We start from the raw sequence: 15025 nt of genomic DNA, 5'->3' as shown, positions 1-15025 counted from the left end.
AGAAGTCATATACATCCCCTCAACAACCAGCCTACACATGAAATCTAACCAATACAATGATTTTTCTTTATAATATATATATATATATATATGTTGTTCTAACTATACGTAGTGAGAGCCTTTCTCTAATGTGAGATAAAAGGGACCAAGTTATGATTGTGTTGATGTTTTTTGTTGTTGAAAAATTTGCTTTATTCGAAACAATAGAAGCATCTTAAGAAAATACAGTGGATAGCATAAGAAACCCAAACATAAGAGACAAGAACAAAAACGTAATCTTAAAAAAACATTCGCAGCCCTAAACCATGATTGGGTTGAAGTTGGGCTGCCCATACTCCCACTATCCTCCTTACAAATTATCCAATTACATCAAGCCTTCATGGGATTGCATAGGAAGTTGTTAAAGCCCAATGCTACTCTAAAGTTTGTTGTTGTTTCGCCCTCTTGAGTTGTTGGACTTAATCTCTATAAATAATAAACAATTACAGTCGCATAAAAAAACCATAATGATAATCGAACGGCTATAAAATTTTGAAAGGTGAGGAAAAAGCAGAAAGGCGCTAGTGCATTAGTAAATCAATTGTGTTTTCATTTTATTTATTTTCCCATAATACCCTCCTTTGGAAACATCGCTCGCCAATTGTATGTCACATTACAGCATCTCTAGGAGAGTCTATAAATTTTAGCCAAATTCTAGCTATTATAACAAACCACTTAAAATGTGTTTCCTCCAGCAATGTTCTCTATTTTGGCTAATCTGAAATATTTTATTATTATTTTCTCTTCTCTTTCTCCCTCTTTCTCTTGCAAATCAAATATATTAAATAAATAAATATAAAATAAAAAAAACCAACCCCACCAACCTCCCAAATGTCTCTATTTCTCCCTCCCTTTTTCTCTCTCCTCCTAGCCAAATTCTCTCTCCTCCTTGCTAGATGTGGAGAGCCAAAAATTGGTTCTCCAAAAAAGAGAGTCAAGTAGGGAGTTTGCTGGAGGAGGATTTTCCTTCTTTTTAACCAAAGTAGCTAGGGATTAAAGGATAGAGAATCTGTTGGAGATGCTCTTGCACTTTGTGCCCAACCAGGGAAATTGAACAGGCTAGGCCAGACATGTTGGGCGAATGTGATCGGAATCCTTAATGAGGTTCCAAGTTCGATCATCCGCATGTGTAAAGAACCTCTTGTGAAGAGCTTTCTCTTAACCTGTGCCTGGCTCAGAGAGGTGACACTCCCTGCCACCATTTTTTTTACCCCAAAAAAAGAAAAACAAGTCTTACATATATGTTTGCAACAGTAAGAAAATTGTGAATTATGTTTTTCAATGGCTATTTGGGCAGATATGCCTTCATTAGAAGATGGAAATCTCAGTCTCTTTGGCAAGTCTTCAAATACAAGGACATGGGAGCTGACCTCCTTCAATCCAAGATACGGTCTTGAGGGAGGAGAGACAGGCATGAGGCAAAGAAGCATTCTGAGCTAGCTTTTTGGAGTTTGGGCCTTTGCTTCTCATTGTACTAAGATCCCTTTGTGGATTTCGTCTAACAGGAGTTGATCCTCGAACGCCTTTGTCCATGTTCTTACGCAAGCCCAATTACATGTTTTTTCATATCTCAATTTTTTGTTTAAAACAGTTTACTAATTTATAAGTTCATTCATTCAGGGAAGAATTTATGTATTTTAGTTTCACGTCCTACTTTCTTTATCTCTCTTCTCACGTGTATTACGTATTACGTAAGTGAATAAATAACTTCTTTTACTATTGAGAGCTTATCTAATAGGGAGGACTAGATTGGATTAAACTAGACTAGAAAAATGCATACATTTCTTGTGCATTCAAGACATAATATAAATATATTGCCTAAGAATAGGGACTATCTATAAGAGATTGATGACTAAAACTTATCCCCCATAATCCTTTTGAAAATGACGGGATTATAAGGGATAAGTTTTAGTCATCACCTCTTATAAGTCATCCTTCACCCTCCAAGTTTAGACAATAATATCCATATTATACCTTAATTGCACATGAAATGTAGCCACTTTGCTAGTCTAGTCTACAGGGAGGCTATAATGAGGGGTAAAAGTGAGGGCTTATAATGAGGGGTTTCTTAATAGCTATCTAATCTAGTGCATAGTTATTATTGGACTACTGGATTGAATCCCCTCATTATAACCCCTCACTTTTACCCCTCATTATAAAAACTGCACTTTAATCTAGTTTAGTCTAATCTAATGGCGGAGCCAGGAATTTAAGTAAGAGGGGGCACCCTTAAAAATTCAAACACTTTCTTTTATGACAAATCAACCTAGTTTTTAAGAAATCCGTAATTTTATCACTTTCCTCTATTTTTTTTTTCTTTATTTTTTGTATGAATAACCTATCACTCTTTTGTGATAACAAAATACATGCAATTCAAAAGAAATTTAGACATGAGAATGAAAGAGAAGCAAAGAAAATAGTGGACATTTAAGAATTTGTGAGGAATTTTATAATATTTTTACAATATCATTAACATATAATTGCCTATACAATATTTAAGAGGGGGCCAGTACCCACCCTGGGCATGCATTGGCTCCACCAGTGGTCTAATCCTCCCTAACAAACAAGGTGGGATTGTGCATTGCATGTTCTTTTGAGGTATGAAGCCCAATTTTATGTCCATTGCTTCTACTTTTATAAATATTAGTCCACTGAATGTGCACCAAATAATTTATACCACCAAAGATAACGTCACGTTCCATACTTAGTATAATTTACCAATAATATAATAAGAAATCAATTTTAAACTTTTTGTAATTAGTAGAATTAGAATAAAATGATCGATCTTGTCATTTTCAGTGAATTTGGAATATGATTAAAAGAATTAGCTTAGCTCCCCTTAATTTATGTTCTTATGTGGGAATTGATCCTACATTCCAAATGTTTATTACTTTATTCTCAAAATCAGTGTAATTGGCCTAAATCCATCTTTCTAATTCAAAGTTAGGCATAAACTAATACTAGATAAGCAAATCCTTCTCCTATTGCTTTATTTTATTCTCTTTATAGCGAAGTTCTCTCTCTATATATCTCACTATAAGACAAATTCCCATTGATATCTTCGCAAAACACTCACCCTTTTAAAAACCCAAATAGCCAATGAGTTTTTATTGTATTATTATATAAGTATAATGGAGAATAGGTTCACTACACATGCATGAAAAGCAATTGGTAATTTATATTGAAGATACTACTAATTAAATTAAGTGGGATAATCATTTGGAATTACTCACTTTAAGGGGAAAAAAGTGTAAACAAAGATTACTAGGCACTCCATTTTCCTTTACACTATACATGGTATCCACTTGCCTCTCCACTAGGAGAAATCAAGGCATGTTGCTCTTCGTATAGTACTGATGTATTTTTCTTTATAATAATGTTGGAAGAGATATCAAATTTAAATCTCGCTTAATTACAAAGAACGGAGAATATACATTTTTTTGACATATCACCGACCTCATTAGACGGTCATCTATAATCGAATTCCAAAGGAATTATATCCTAATATCCACTCATTCAAATGTTGAGCCTTAAATTCGAATCATGATGTACACATAGTCATAGTTATATGCACTTACGTGAACAAGGAGAGAACACATAAACTGCCTTTTGTTTGGTGATTAAGAGAGGTCGTTATTGCTTTTCTTTAAAGGGCGATATACAAATATCTTGCTTAGTTAAATCGAGGACCTGAAAGAAGAAGGAAAAAAGGAAAATTGGCCATTGTGGAGGACAATCACATGGGCATGTTGACATGTTGTATATATGTTACACGAAATAGAGCTTTCCATACTTTATGGAGACTCTTATATATATATATATACTTACTGACACTGTGATGATATATAGAGGGTTAAAGCCAAGCAACTATGCATTATGAAAAAAGCTGGTCGGGGCTATAGAAATGTTCCCTCAGATCACTTGGAATTCCCAGAAAAAAGTTTGAAGAAAAAAGATTCAATCCAGCTGATGTGGCATGCTGCAAACCTATTTTTGGGGGAAATTTCCCTTTTATGGGGCATCACTTGTATATACATCATGATGATCTTGATGCATTCCCTTTGGTTTATTCTTTCGTGGGTGAATTGAAAGTTTCTAGGCTAGGCTTGATGAAACACAGGTAGGAATAAAATTCTCGTAAATTTATATTCATAATGTTCTCTTGTCAGACTTACGTTGTCAATGAATTTAAACTATATATATTATGGCAAAACCAACATGATCAATGATCTATAGATACAAAGTGACGACATAAACATATTACGTTGACAATGGTAAAGAGAAATTTCTAGAAGACATTGCTACATCAATGATCTATAAATAATAAAGGTAATTAATATTCCGAAATTTTCTAGAAGACATTGAATTGTACTTGGGTAAGTAATTTGAAGGAAAAAAAGTACTTAGAAAAATTGGTGTGGTCCAAACTATGAGATTGAGAGGAATATGAAGGAAGATGTGACAAAATTGGAAACCCAATTAAGCAGAGCTCATTGTCATGAGAAGGGAAAATGCTGGGTTTGGTCTGGCTGGGGTCTGTGTCACAGGGCCAAGTGGCTGGATGAGGAAGAAGCAAAATCTAACAAGGGCATGATCATGGCACTGTGGAAAAGAGAATGTGTGTCCTAAAGGGCAACAAACTCCATGCATATATCACACCATCTATCCATTGGTTTGGGTTGGATTGGATTCTGGAATCCATATAACTGCTTTTTTGAATTCCCTAGCTCCTAGTTTTTGTTGGTTACTCCCCCTCAGACACATACCATAATTTCCTAGCTCTAAGTAGCTAGTGAAAATATAAAATGCAAATTATAGAGGTCTCTTCATATAATGCAAATTAAGATCATGATGATGACATTACCTAATTGCCTAATAGATAAAACAAAAATTTGGAGAAGAGACTGGGAGAGAAAAACTGACATACACCGGGATGTCACTGCGGTTGTATCCCAATCAATTACACACTATCATATAATAAAAAATTATAAGACATAATTAACTTGAGATACCGACACATTAACATTCCACGTAGGAAAGTTCTTTAATTTATAGCACATGTGTAAATGGTGAGGCAAGTAGCTAGTCAACAGTTAGGCAGAGGGGGCCTGTGCAGGATTCACATTGGTCATCTATACGGAAAGTGAATTATACTGAGCTCCCCAAATATCCCTCCCAACAACTAGAGTTGAGAATCCTTTTCTTTTTGGTCCCACCCTTCACAGCTCATCAGTCATCTCTCTGCCACAACCATTCACATTCTCTGGAAAAAGACATTAAACTTTTACAATGCCTTGAGCATCTCAAATTTCCCTCTTACAGAAATTTTATTCCATGACCGTCCAATTCTTCTCCTATATATTAATTAAAATCCACACTAATTCCCTCTTTTCTTTTATTCAAAGTGATACTTCAAATGAGTAAAGCAAAAACCTTTCATCTACAAGATCTTATATCGCATGGGAATTAGATCATTGTTCAAAGTTGATATTTTTCAAAACTTGTAATCTAAGTTCACTTTTGAAAAACAGAAGTAATATTTGTTCGGAAACATACATATAACAAGAGAACATTACTCTTACTATACATATGTAATAAATTCCGTTATTCGCTGTGTTTTTTAAAATATAGAAAATAAATTCCGTTATTCGCTTTGTTTCTGAAGATGGAATATAAGTGTAAATTTCATCATCCCCAATTCAAACTATTCCACCTTCCAAAGGTACATGATGTAGCCTTAGCTAATTGAATTACATCATGCATGCATATGAGACCCTCTCACTCAAAACTCAAAACCATCAACATCAAACTGCCTTTAACCGATGCCCGCATACAAACATCCGCAGAGTTAATCCGTCGGCAGCTTTCAAATATTGATAGCTATATGTGTTTTTTTATGCCCACAATTCAATCCACAAATAATATGAAAGTCATGATCATTTTCTATTAGTCTGCTAGCCAGCTCTCTCGAGAATAACTAGTCTCCATCCTAATATTTTTTCCACAAACAAAACAAAGATTCCCAATGTGGGGTTAAAGCCTTAAAAAAAAACAAAAACAAAAAGAAGAAAGGAAAAAAAAGGGGAAAAATAACAAGGATTCTCTCCTAGAGGATATATGAGTTATGCCCACACTTAAATAGGTGATTGGTACTGGTCCATGGCTGCATGTCCCAAACACCATGACCCCTATTGTATCCTGGCTAAGACCACCACAATCAAGTGGGCCCCACCTTACCCCACTATAACCACATCCAAACATGCCCATAATTTTATTTCTCCTAAATTATAAAAAAATAATAATAATAACCACATCACATTTTCCATCTCATCGCTCTTCTATATATATACACTACATCTCCAGGCTCAATGTCTCATAACAACTCTCTCTCTCTCTCCTTCTCAGCTCTCTCTCACTCACTACCAGCTTTTTGCCTTCTTACTTAATTAAGCTCTTGATTATCAAACATGTCTGGGGTTTGGGTTTTCAAGAACGGCGTCGTTCGACTCGTGGACGGGGCGGATTCCATGCAGGGCTCCAACGCCAGGCGCAAGGTGCTGGTCCACACCCCAAGTGAGGAAGTGATCAGCTCCTACGCCGTGCTCGAGCGCAAGCTGTCGTCGCTGGGTTGGGAGCGTTACTACGACGACCCAGACCTTCTCCAGTTCCACAAAAGATCCACCGTCCATCTCATCTCTCTCCCCAAGGATTTCAGCAAGTTCAAGTCCATGCACATGTACGACATCGTTGTTAAAAACCGCAATGTGTTTGAAGTGAGGGACATGTAGTCCTTCCTTGGTACTTGTAATATATAGCTACCCTGCTGCATGTGCTTGGTGATGACTTAATTGTGTGTTAATATATAATTTATGTATGTTTTTTTCTGATTTGGGGTTCACTTTTGAGTTTTGGTTTGGTTTAGTTTGGTTTGATTTGGTTTGATTCGACTTGGCTTGTGGATGAAATTTAATTGGGTTTAGTTTAGGGTTTGCTCACTGGGTGCTGTGGTTATGTACAAATTGAATTTTATAATTAATCAAGGATCATTGTGAAATGAAAATTGGGTCTAGACTCTTGCTGGGTTTTCTTTATTTGTTTTACATGCCCTATTGTTTCCTTGAAAAGAATCAGAAGAGCCAGCAATTTCCATGCCCCTTATTGATAAAATTCTAACTAGAAAAGAAAGAAATTTAAACTAAATGAAAATTATGTTGGTGTTGTTCTTTCCTTTCTATAGCCAGTTTGAAATTCTTGCCTTATAGTTCAAATTAAGAATCCGGTAACATAATAGGTAAGATTGCAAGACGCCATGGAAAAAATTTCACATGAATTCTATCTTTTTTATGGGATTTATGTTGGAGTATGGTTTGGCTCCTTAAAATTGGAGAAATTTTTATATGTTCTAGGAATACCACATGTAAATTGAGGAGGAGCACATCCTCACAATAAATAAAAGAATTAATTGACAAGTGTCAAAACTCCATTTGTTTTGAGGAGGAGTTCTTCCTCAATTTTAAGGAGCCAAAACGACATTGGTTGTAAGAAGGAACTCCTCCTCAATTTTCTTGGAGAAATGCACGTTGATTGGCCTTGACTAAGAGAGGGAATGAGGGGGCAATGACATGTCATCTAATTTGTTTGTATATTATTATACATTTTTTGATAGTATACAATACTAAACTATATAAAGGGGGATAATAACTAATAGGGGAGCATATCGCTTCTAGCCAACTTATAGGTTGAATCAATACCAATCTAAGAAAGAAAGAAAAAAATCAATACCTTAAAGCCAAATCAAATGGGCAAAATATGAAATTAAACAGAAATAAAAAATAAAAAATTGGAGTGCGAGAAAGTGAATCACGTTTAGGCCAACCATTTGCTTTGCTTACCAACAACGTGGTGCCACCACGTGTGTATGGCCAGTTCTATCCGCTCAGAGAAAATTCATTGAAATCCCCAAATTACCCTACACAAATCAAACAAGTGAGAGGCAATTATTGAGTTTTTCCTAGCCCAAAAGTGGGAATAATACAAAGCCATGGACATGCAAAGTCAGCAAGTGGCTAATTTTGGGTGAGACAAAAATAAGTCTTTTCTTGAAATATCGAAACTTTATCAGGGGTTTAGGGAAATTGAAATATTCTTTTACTCGAAACGGAAAATTTTGCCAGAAATGGAAATTGAAATTGAAAATTTTTGCCTCTGCCAACTCTAACACGACTCTTGAAAGCTCTGTCTCATCCTACAAAGCAAGCATTGTTTTGACCTAGAACGTATATAATCTAGGCTAACATGAAGAGTTAGGTGGAGTTTGGTAATCTAAGTAGGAACTTAAAAACTTTAAAAACAAGGAGTTCTAAAATTCATGTTTCAAGATTCAAAAATTTGTTTAGTACGCAACTTGGAAATAGTTTCTCGAATAAAAAAAAATTCTAGAAAAACAGATTTTGTCTGTTTTCAAGTATTTGGGTGAGTTTGAGTTATCTTTTAGTTTGGGTTTTCAAAACTAAGTTTACCAAACAAATTTTATGAGTTTTGGACTCAAATTCTGTTTTTAAGTTTAGAAAGTTGAATTCAAAGGACGCAAGATAGTTAGAGTTGCTACGTACTCATCACCAAATGATGCGATAATTAGATAATGAAAAATCATCTGATAGATAAATTAAATGAACAAATTTGATAAACCTAGCATTATTTATGATAGTTGAATACGACACATGGATCCCTTACTAAAAAAAAAGTAGGGACAAAGATATTAGGGGACACCAAAGAGTAGTGGAATATGCCGTAAGACATGTATATCCTCCTAAGGAGAAGGACATCAAAGCCCTAATAGGCTATTAATATCCTTACACAATTTACTTCTTCCTACTAACATTCTCATATTCATTTCCGAGATATATGGCCATGCATGAATTAATCCAGAGTTTTTGGAGCCATATATCATGCCAATTTGACAATTTGCCAATTTGCCATGCATGTCCAAGCAACATGTGCTTTAAAGAACGTTATGGAGGAGAGATCTTCCACTATCCAAACCCTAAAACGAAAGTAAGAGAGAGAGGCACCAAAAACTCGTGTGGATAAGAGGCTTATCAACGTGTGTCAAAAAGATCGTACGGGCGAGAGGCCATGATCGATGCATGAAGGGTCATGAGAGAGCACAAATTCGAGCTCATCTGTTTTCTCATTCGTCTGGCAAAAAGCCGCCATCCCCCATCCCTTGTTTGAATGGGCTAGAATTGACTTTTCATTGAGTGGTCAGTTCCTCCAAATTAATAATGATATGGTCTTCTTCTGATTCCAAAGGGCAACAAAGTATGAATGAATGAAAGGATCGGGCGCCAACTGATAGCTAGCAAGGGAAGGGAGCTCTTTGTTTTCTTCTTTATATCATCCGATTCCTATCCACAAAGGATGGGGAGAGGGATCCTTTCTGTCTTCTTATGTGTGAGTTTGATTTTGACGGCAATGTCAAAGCTTATGTCATATCAATGCCATCATTGATTCATTGCCATGCAATACTTTGTCAAACAGTTTGGAAGAAGATATGTATATATATATATATACATGCACATGAGACCCAACTGGACTACACACATTGAATATATTATCCTTTTGGCAAGAAAAGGAATGTTGAAAAATGGAAGCATATGCATTACATGTTTGTATTAACTAATGTCAACAAACTGACAGTTTCAATTTTGCCTCATCTATTAATCTCACCAATTTTTTATAAAAAAAGAAAAAAGAAAAGAGAAATAATGAACTCATTATCAGGTTCGATCTAACTGAGATGGAAGAGGACGAACACACTGCATGTATTGGTCAACTGACCTAATCCATATCTGGCTATAAGTCGTTAATGATATATATATAAATAATGATATATATATAAACAAGTTCCATGGTTTCTTAGGGGGTCGTTAAGTCTCTCCCCTAACCAAACCCTACTCACCAAAAGGGAAACCTAGCTCCAAAATCACTTTTCTGTGCGAAATTTCCAATTGATTAGGATGTAGTATTAGGGCGAGATGTAGACTCGAGTTTATTTTAATATTTGTTTCAGAAAAGTTGTGTTCCAGAGTTTGAATTTGTGAGGTCGAGTGTTCTGTTTTTCAAACTTTTACTTCCGTATATTCTTCTGCTACGCCTGCCTTGATTTCATGGGACTCTCTCACTACTTTAAGGTCGGTACATTACAGAAGAAAATGATTAGTTAAAGAGTTTAGTGGTGTGGTTGGCAGGCCATGACTTATGGTGCTGCTAAATCATAACCTATAGCTCTACTTATTTGTCTTTTATACCTTCCGACGTTTTGTGCTGCCATTCTTTCACGCTTAAATTTTCTTAAGATGATGATGAAAGAAGGAATCGGATGTTTGAGTTGAATACTCTAATTAATATTTGTCCGCTTTTAATTAGTCTCTCACTAGATTGTCATTAATATTTGTCCGCTTTTAATCAGTCTCTCACTAGATTGTCATTAATATTTGTCCGCTTTTAATCAGTCCCTCATTAGATTGTCATTTTGTTGTCTTTTTTCTCTTTTTTCTAAACAAAAACTTTGGACCATTTCCGATTCATGCGTCATTCTTGCGCATGAGCCATGCCAATCTTCTATGTATCGTTCACCATGCTAATTTTCCATGTATGGTTCCTCCATGCTAATCTTCTATGCTTCCCGCCATGCTAATCTTCTATGCATCGTTCCAATTTTAACGGATGTCTCAAACAAACCAGACTGCGTTTTTCATCAACAACATTTATTTGGTTTGACCTGCCAAACTAGATTGTTTTCCCCAACTCTTTGTTTGTAGAACCCATATCATAAAAGTCACACTATATGTTAAAAGAGTCGGGAAGAAAAAATTGAAGTGAATTGAATTGTATAACATCTTCACAAAATTTTCTTTTGGAACACATGCGGGATCTTCTGATCTAATCAGTCAACTGAAATTTTGAAAATAAAAATAAAAAAAATCACCAAAACCGCATTCGCATTGTTGCTGTATTGAAATAAAATCTAGAAACATAACGAACAATTTGATAAAGACCAGAATGTAAGAATTCTCTCACTGTCTCTCCCCTCCCTCCCTCCTTTTTCAACACAAGTTGAATTGAAGCCCATGTATGGTATAATTTGAACGCAAAGCTTTGTGACTAATTATTACTAGTTTGTGCAGTCAAATCCATGACAAATTGAAACCCAGATTACCAAGACCAGAAGCAACAGGATTCCGAAAACGACCAACTTTATCTTCATGTTTTGATACCACATTTTCCTTCTGATTTGAGTCCCCTTACTTTTGTAGTCTTGGGCCTGAAAAGTGCAACACACAAGGGTGTTCAGTACTCAACTAAGATATATATGGCAGATAAAAGGGCAGGGTTGCTCTCTTGCCTCAACTTACCTGAGAACGAAGGGTTTCAGTCTTGTCAACAAGAACAGTCAGGTTTTCCCCTCTATCAATGGCCTGAAAAACATGTACGGGAGGAATTAACATGAAATGCAACATCTATTTCCTAGTTAGGAGGGTATAATAAACCGACACAGATGAAAGGAACCTTCAAAATGATGAAATGAAGTTAATAAAGCAAGGTTGATACACGCAAGATGTTGACTGCCAAAAAAGAAGAGACGCATACAGCACCACCAGGCCTAGTTAAAGGAAAAATGAATTAAAATTTAATGCTAGTAGCATAGGGCAACTTAGTTTACCCCTCCTCTTTAACTAAACACTCAGTTTGCAAATTTACCTCCAAGCAGAGAGAGCATCTTCCAGTTACAGCACCAGATGCTCTGGTCCTTGGATGAAATGGTTTGGTCTAAACAAGTAAATCACTCCAAACTCCACTGCAATATAGTACAAATACAGGGACCTCCCATTTGTTTCTAAGAATTATACTCAGGTGAATTTTAAATAGTTAACTGAATATCAAATGACAACGCACACAGCACAGCAACATTTACAGCATCACAGAAGCCCCAGTAGCCCCTCTCCAACAATCCATGGAATCTGTGAACTACAAAACCACACTCAAAGAATAGACTAACGAACCAGCAAGATCTCCTTGCCTCTCTATATCTTTATGTTCCTTCTTAGTTTGAGATTCCTCTGTTTAAGAGGTTGTGAACTAAATCTAAAAGACTTCTTTTTTTTGCCAGACTATGATAAAGAGACTTCTTAACTTGCCTTTATGAAAAAGCTTGGCAGGTATGGGTTGAAACGCAGATCACTCCCTTGCCAAAAGAATTATTGGAAAAGTTAATCTCCAAAAGATACTCCGTGCTTTTTTATTGCGAATTGAACTCCCACCATAGATGTGGGATGACTTCCACCAGCCTCAGAAAACCCCAACACCACCACCATGAATAGATCACATACATTCATGATGAAGCCAATTGACACCACAACTGGTGGGTCACAACTCTCTCAAGTACTTTTCTTTTACAAATAAATGTTAACCGGAAGATTTTGATCCATTGTGACCTCAGCAGTCTAATATAAGTCTGCTTTATACAATATTTCATAGATTTTTGATAGGCTAAATTCGTCAACTTACTTGATTAAAGATAATAAATACATTTTAGTTCTTTGATAACGCCATTACTCTTAATTGTTTGTCTCCATCTTAGTGAGGATCAGTGTGTCTTCTGAGTACAAATGTTGAGGGAGGCCAAATTTTAGAAACAGGGGAGAGGCCCATGTATGCTAAAAGAAACAGTTTCTACAGTTTCTACTAAAGAAAATAAAAGTTTTGTGTGGCAACATCACTAATTAGACCTATGTGTATGTTAGCAGAAACAAAAAAAAGCATGTAGTGTAGATGCAGATGGAAAATTACTAACTAAAAGAAAAATCAAAATATGCACTATAATTGAGAACAGAAACCACGTTTAACTCATTGAGGTTTATTTACCTTGTCAATATTCTCTAACATTATACTTTTAACTTCTGAAACCTGCGCCTTCACTTTCAATAGCTTTTCAATCTCTTCTGCATGATCGATAATATACTTCATGTGCTCTTTCATAATTGGTCTGTAATTTACAAATCCATCTTAGTTGACCACTTGGACAGAAAAATGCCCTCAAAAGCATAGAGATACTTGCATATATTACATAAAGTCTATCTTGAATGAACATACCCGAATTCCTTGTTAAGACTTTTGGCAATAGCCGTATCTGCTTTACCACCCCCATATCTTTTTCTAAAGTCAGCTTTCATTCGTTCCAAAAATGCAATAGATATCTGTTTGCCAACAGAGTCTTTAGCAACAACACAGTACGCTGCAAATTCAATAAAACACTGTATATAAGGTTTGATGCCACATACATTGCCCACTAAAACTTACTGATTGAAAGTGCACTGACTTGGACACACACATAGACGCATACAGAAAACAAAAGAGAATAACAGATTGCAGTACTGATTCGTTAAATACCATTTCATCTAGAAACTAAGAACTAGCATTAATGGTTGCTTCAGAAATAACATAAAGCTTTTATTCAATGAAAGATTTGTATGCAAAGAGTAATGGCATAAAACATCATAAAAACAAACATCTAGCTATTTAAATGGTTCAACCCCAAGACCTGTATGACAAAACTCCTGTGCTTGTGCTATGTTTACATGAATTCACAGGTAATCTCAATTGCCAACTGACACAACCGCACAATGCTAGAACTGAAACTACTTTTCCTTTTTCGTTTGAAGGAGGCCAAAAGTCTAGAGTCGAGATTTGAACTCCCACCATAGATGTGGGGTAATATGTCTTATCAACTAAGCTGTTGATCCCCCACAAACTGATACTCATTTTCATAAGCCTTAATTTAATAGATACTTATTTATAGTGAGGTGAGGGGTTTAAAACTCTGTGGAGGATTCATTTATATTCAAGGCTGCATACTAGTGGGATGCATGGTGTGATGTGATATATAGGTTCTAGTACTAAACGAACATAAAGTAACAGACTGCGATACGAATCCTAGAGAATAACATAATTGTTTTTCTTCTGTTGAAAGTGAATTAATAATAATTCACAATAGGAGTTGAATTTCCAGAATCTAAACAAGGACGAGCTTATTCGCATTCTTTATTAAACAAAAGGTGTTCCTTAAATCAGTACTTCTTCCATCCTTAAACTTCTACAATTACTTGCATAGAATTCCATTCTTTTGAACAATTTAACTAACGCTTGATGCCAGAACTCAACTGATTTCTAATCCTACTAAACTGAGCTGAAATACAAACTCTTTTAAATTGTCGGAAAGCAAAACAACTCAAAATTCGAAATTTTAATCTTTTTTTCCATTTCTCAGCGTTCAAACAGCTAAAAAACCAAAATTTATGAGAAGCTCAGAAAACCAAGCAAAACCCAGTTAAAAAAGTTCACTGCTTTTCAAGTTTCAGCAACAAACCAAGCACAACCAGATCATACATACTAAAATTGTACTGTTTCGCACTAGATCCAACTACTTCCACATGCAATTCAAGCTCCCAGAGTGTTTGCTTCCTGGGAACCGAGAGAAAGTAAAAAGAAAATGATACATAGAGGGAGATCAGCTAGCTAAAAGGTGAGAATTGAATTACGCACCATAGCCATCCTCGACGAGAAAATTGAAGGTGTGGTGATCGCAGCTGTAGGTGAACTTGTTGTTGGAGGACGGCAGTTTCTGAAGGCACTGAGTCGCAATCGCCGGGAAGTTGCCGGTGAACTCAGTGTACTCGGCCAGGATCATTGTGCCCCTGGCCACAAAGCTGTATATGAACGATTCCTGACTCATTTCCTCGCACTGAGTCAGCTCGCTCTCAGCTGGGGGGAGGGAGATCAGAAAGGAGGGAGATGGAAGCAGACAAATTGTAGGCTCTGGTTGGTTTTGTTTCTTTCCTGTGAAGTAAGAATTTAGCTTTTGGTTTTACTTTATTTGACTAAAAAAAAAAAAGAAAAAAAAAGGGACAGGGAAAAAAAAAATGAT

At 35.9% G+C, this 15025-nt stretch overlaps 2 protein-coding genes and 1 pseudogene across 2 annotated transcripts; 1 reads left to right on the top strand and 2 right to left on the bottom strand.

Moving 5' to 3' along the window:
* The first annotated feature begins 6407 nt into the window (after positions 1-6407).
* LOC110746075 (flowering-promoting factor 1-like protein 3) lies at positions 6408-7099 on the top strand. The gene has a single exon (XM_021946279.2). The coding sequence runs from the start codon at positions 6507-6509 to the stop codon at positions 6825-6827; it is 321 nt and encodes a 106-aa protein (XP_021801971.2). The 5' UTR covers positions 6408-6506; the 3' UTR covers positions 6828-7099.
* A 3504-nt stretch (positions 7100-10603) lies between these two features.
* On the bottom strand, positions 10604-10699 carry LOC148297319 (U6 spliceosomal RNA; annotated as a pseudogene).
* Positions 10700-10996: 297 nt separating this feature from the next.
* Positions 10997-14954, bottom strand: VAMP724 (vesicle-associated membrane protein 724). Its single transcript, XM_021946282.2, has 5 exons — positions 14644-14954; positions 13195-13336; positions 12967-13087; positions 11457-11519; positions 10997-11365 (listed from the first exon to the last, which is right to left on the bottom strand). Exons 1-5 carry the CDS (start codon positions 14831-14833, stop codon positions 11216-11218), a joined length of 666 nt encoding a protein of 221 aa, XP_021801974.1. The 5' UTR covers positions 14834-14954; the 3' UTR covers positions 10997-11215.
* Between the last annotated feature and the right edge of the window lie 71 nt (positions 14955-15025).

This window comes from Prunus avium, chromosome 1, assembly GCF_965620075.1.
Source record: "Prunus avium chromosome 1, drPruAviu1.hap1.1, whole genome shotgun sequence".
Lineage (NCBI taxonomy): Eukaryota > Viridiplantae > Streptophyta > Magnoliopsida > Rosales > Rosaceae > Prunus > Prunus avium.
Note: the sequence above shows the minus strand (reverse complement) of the source record. Positions and strands in the feature narration are given on the sequence as shown.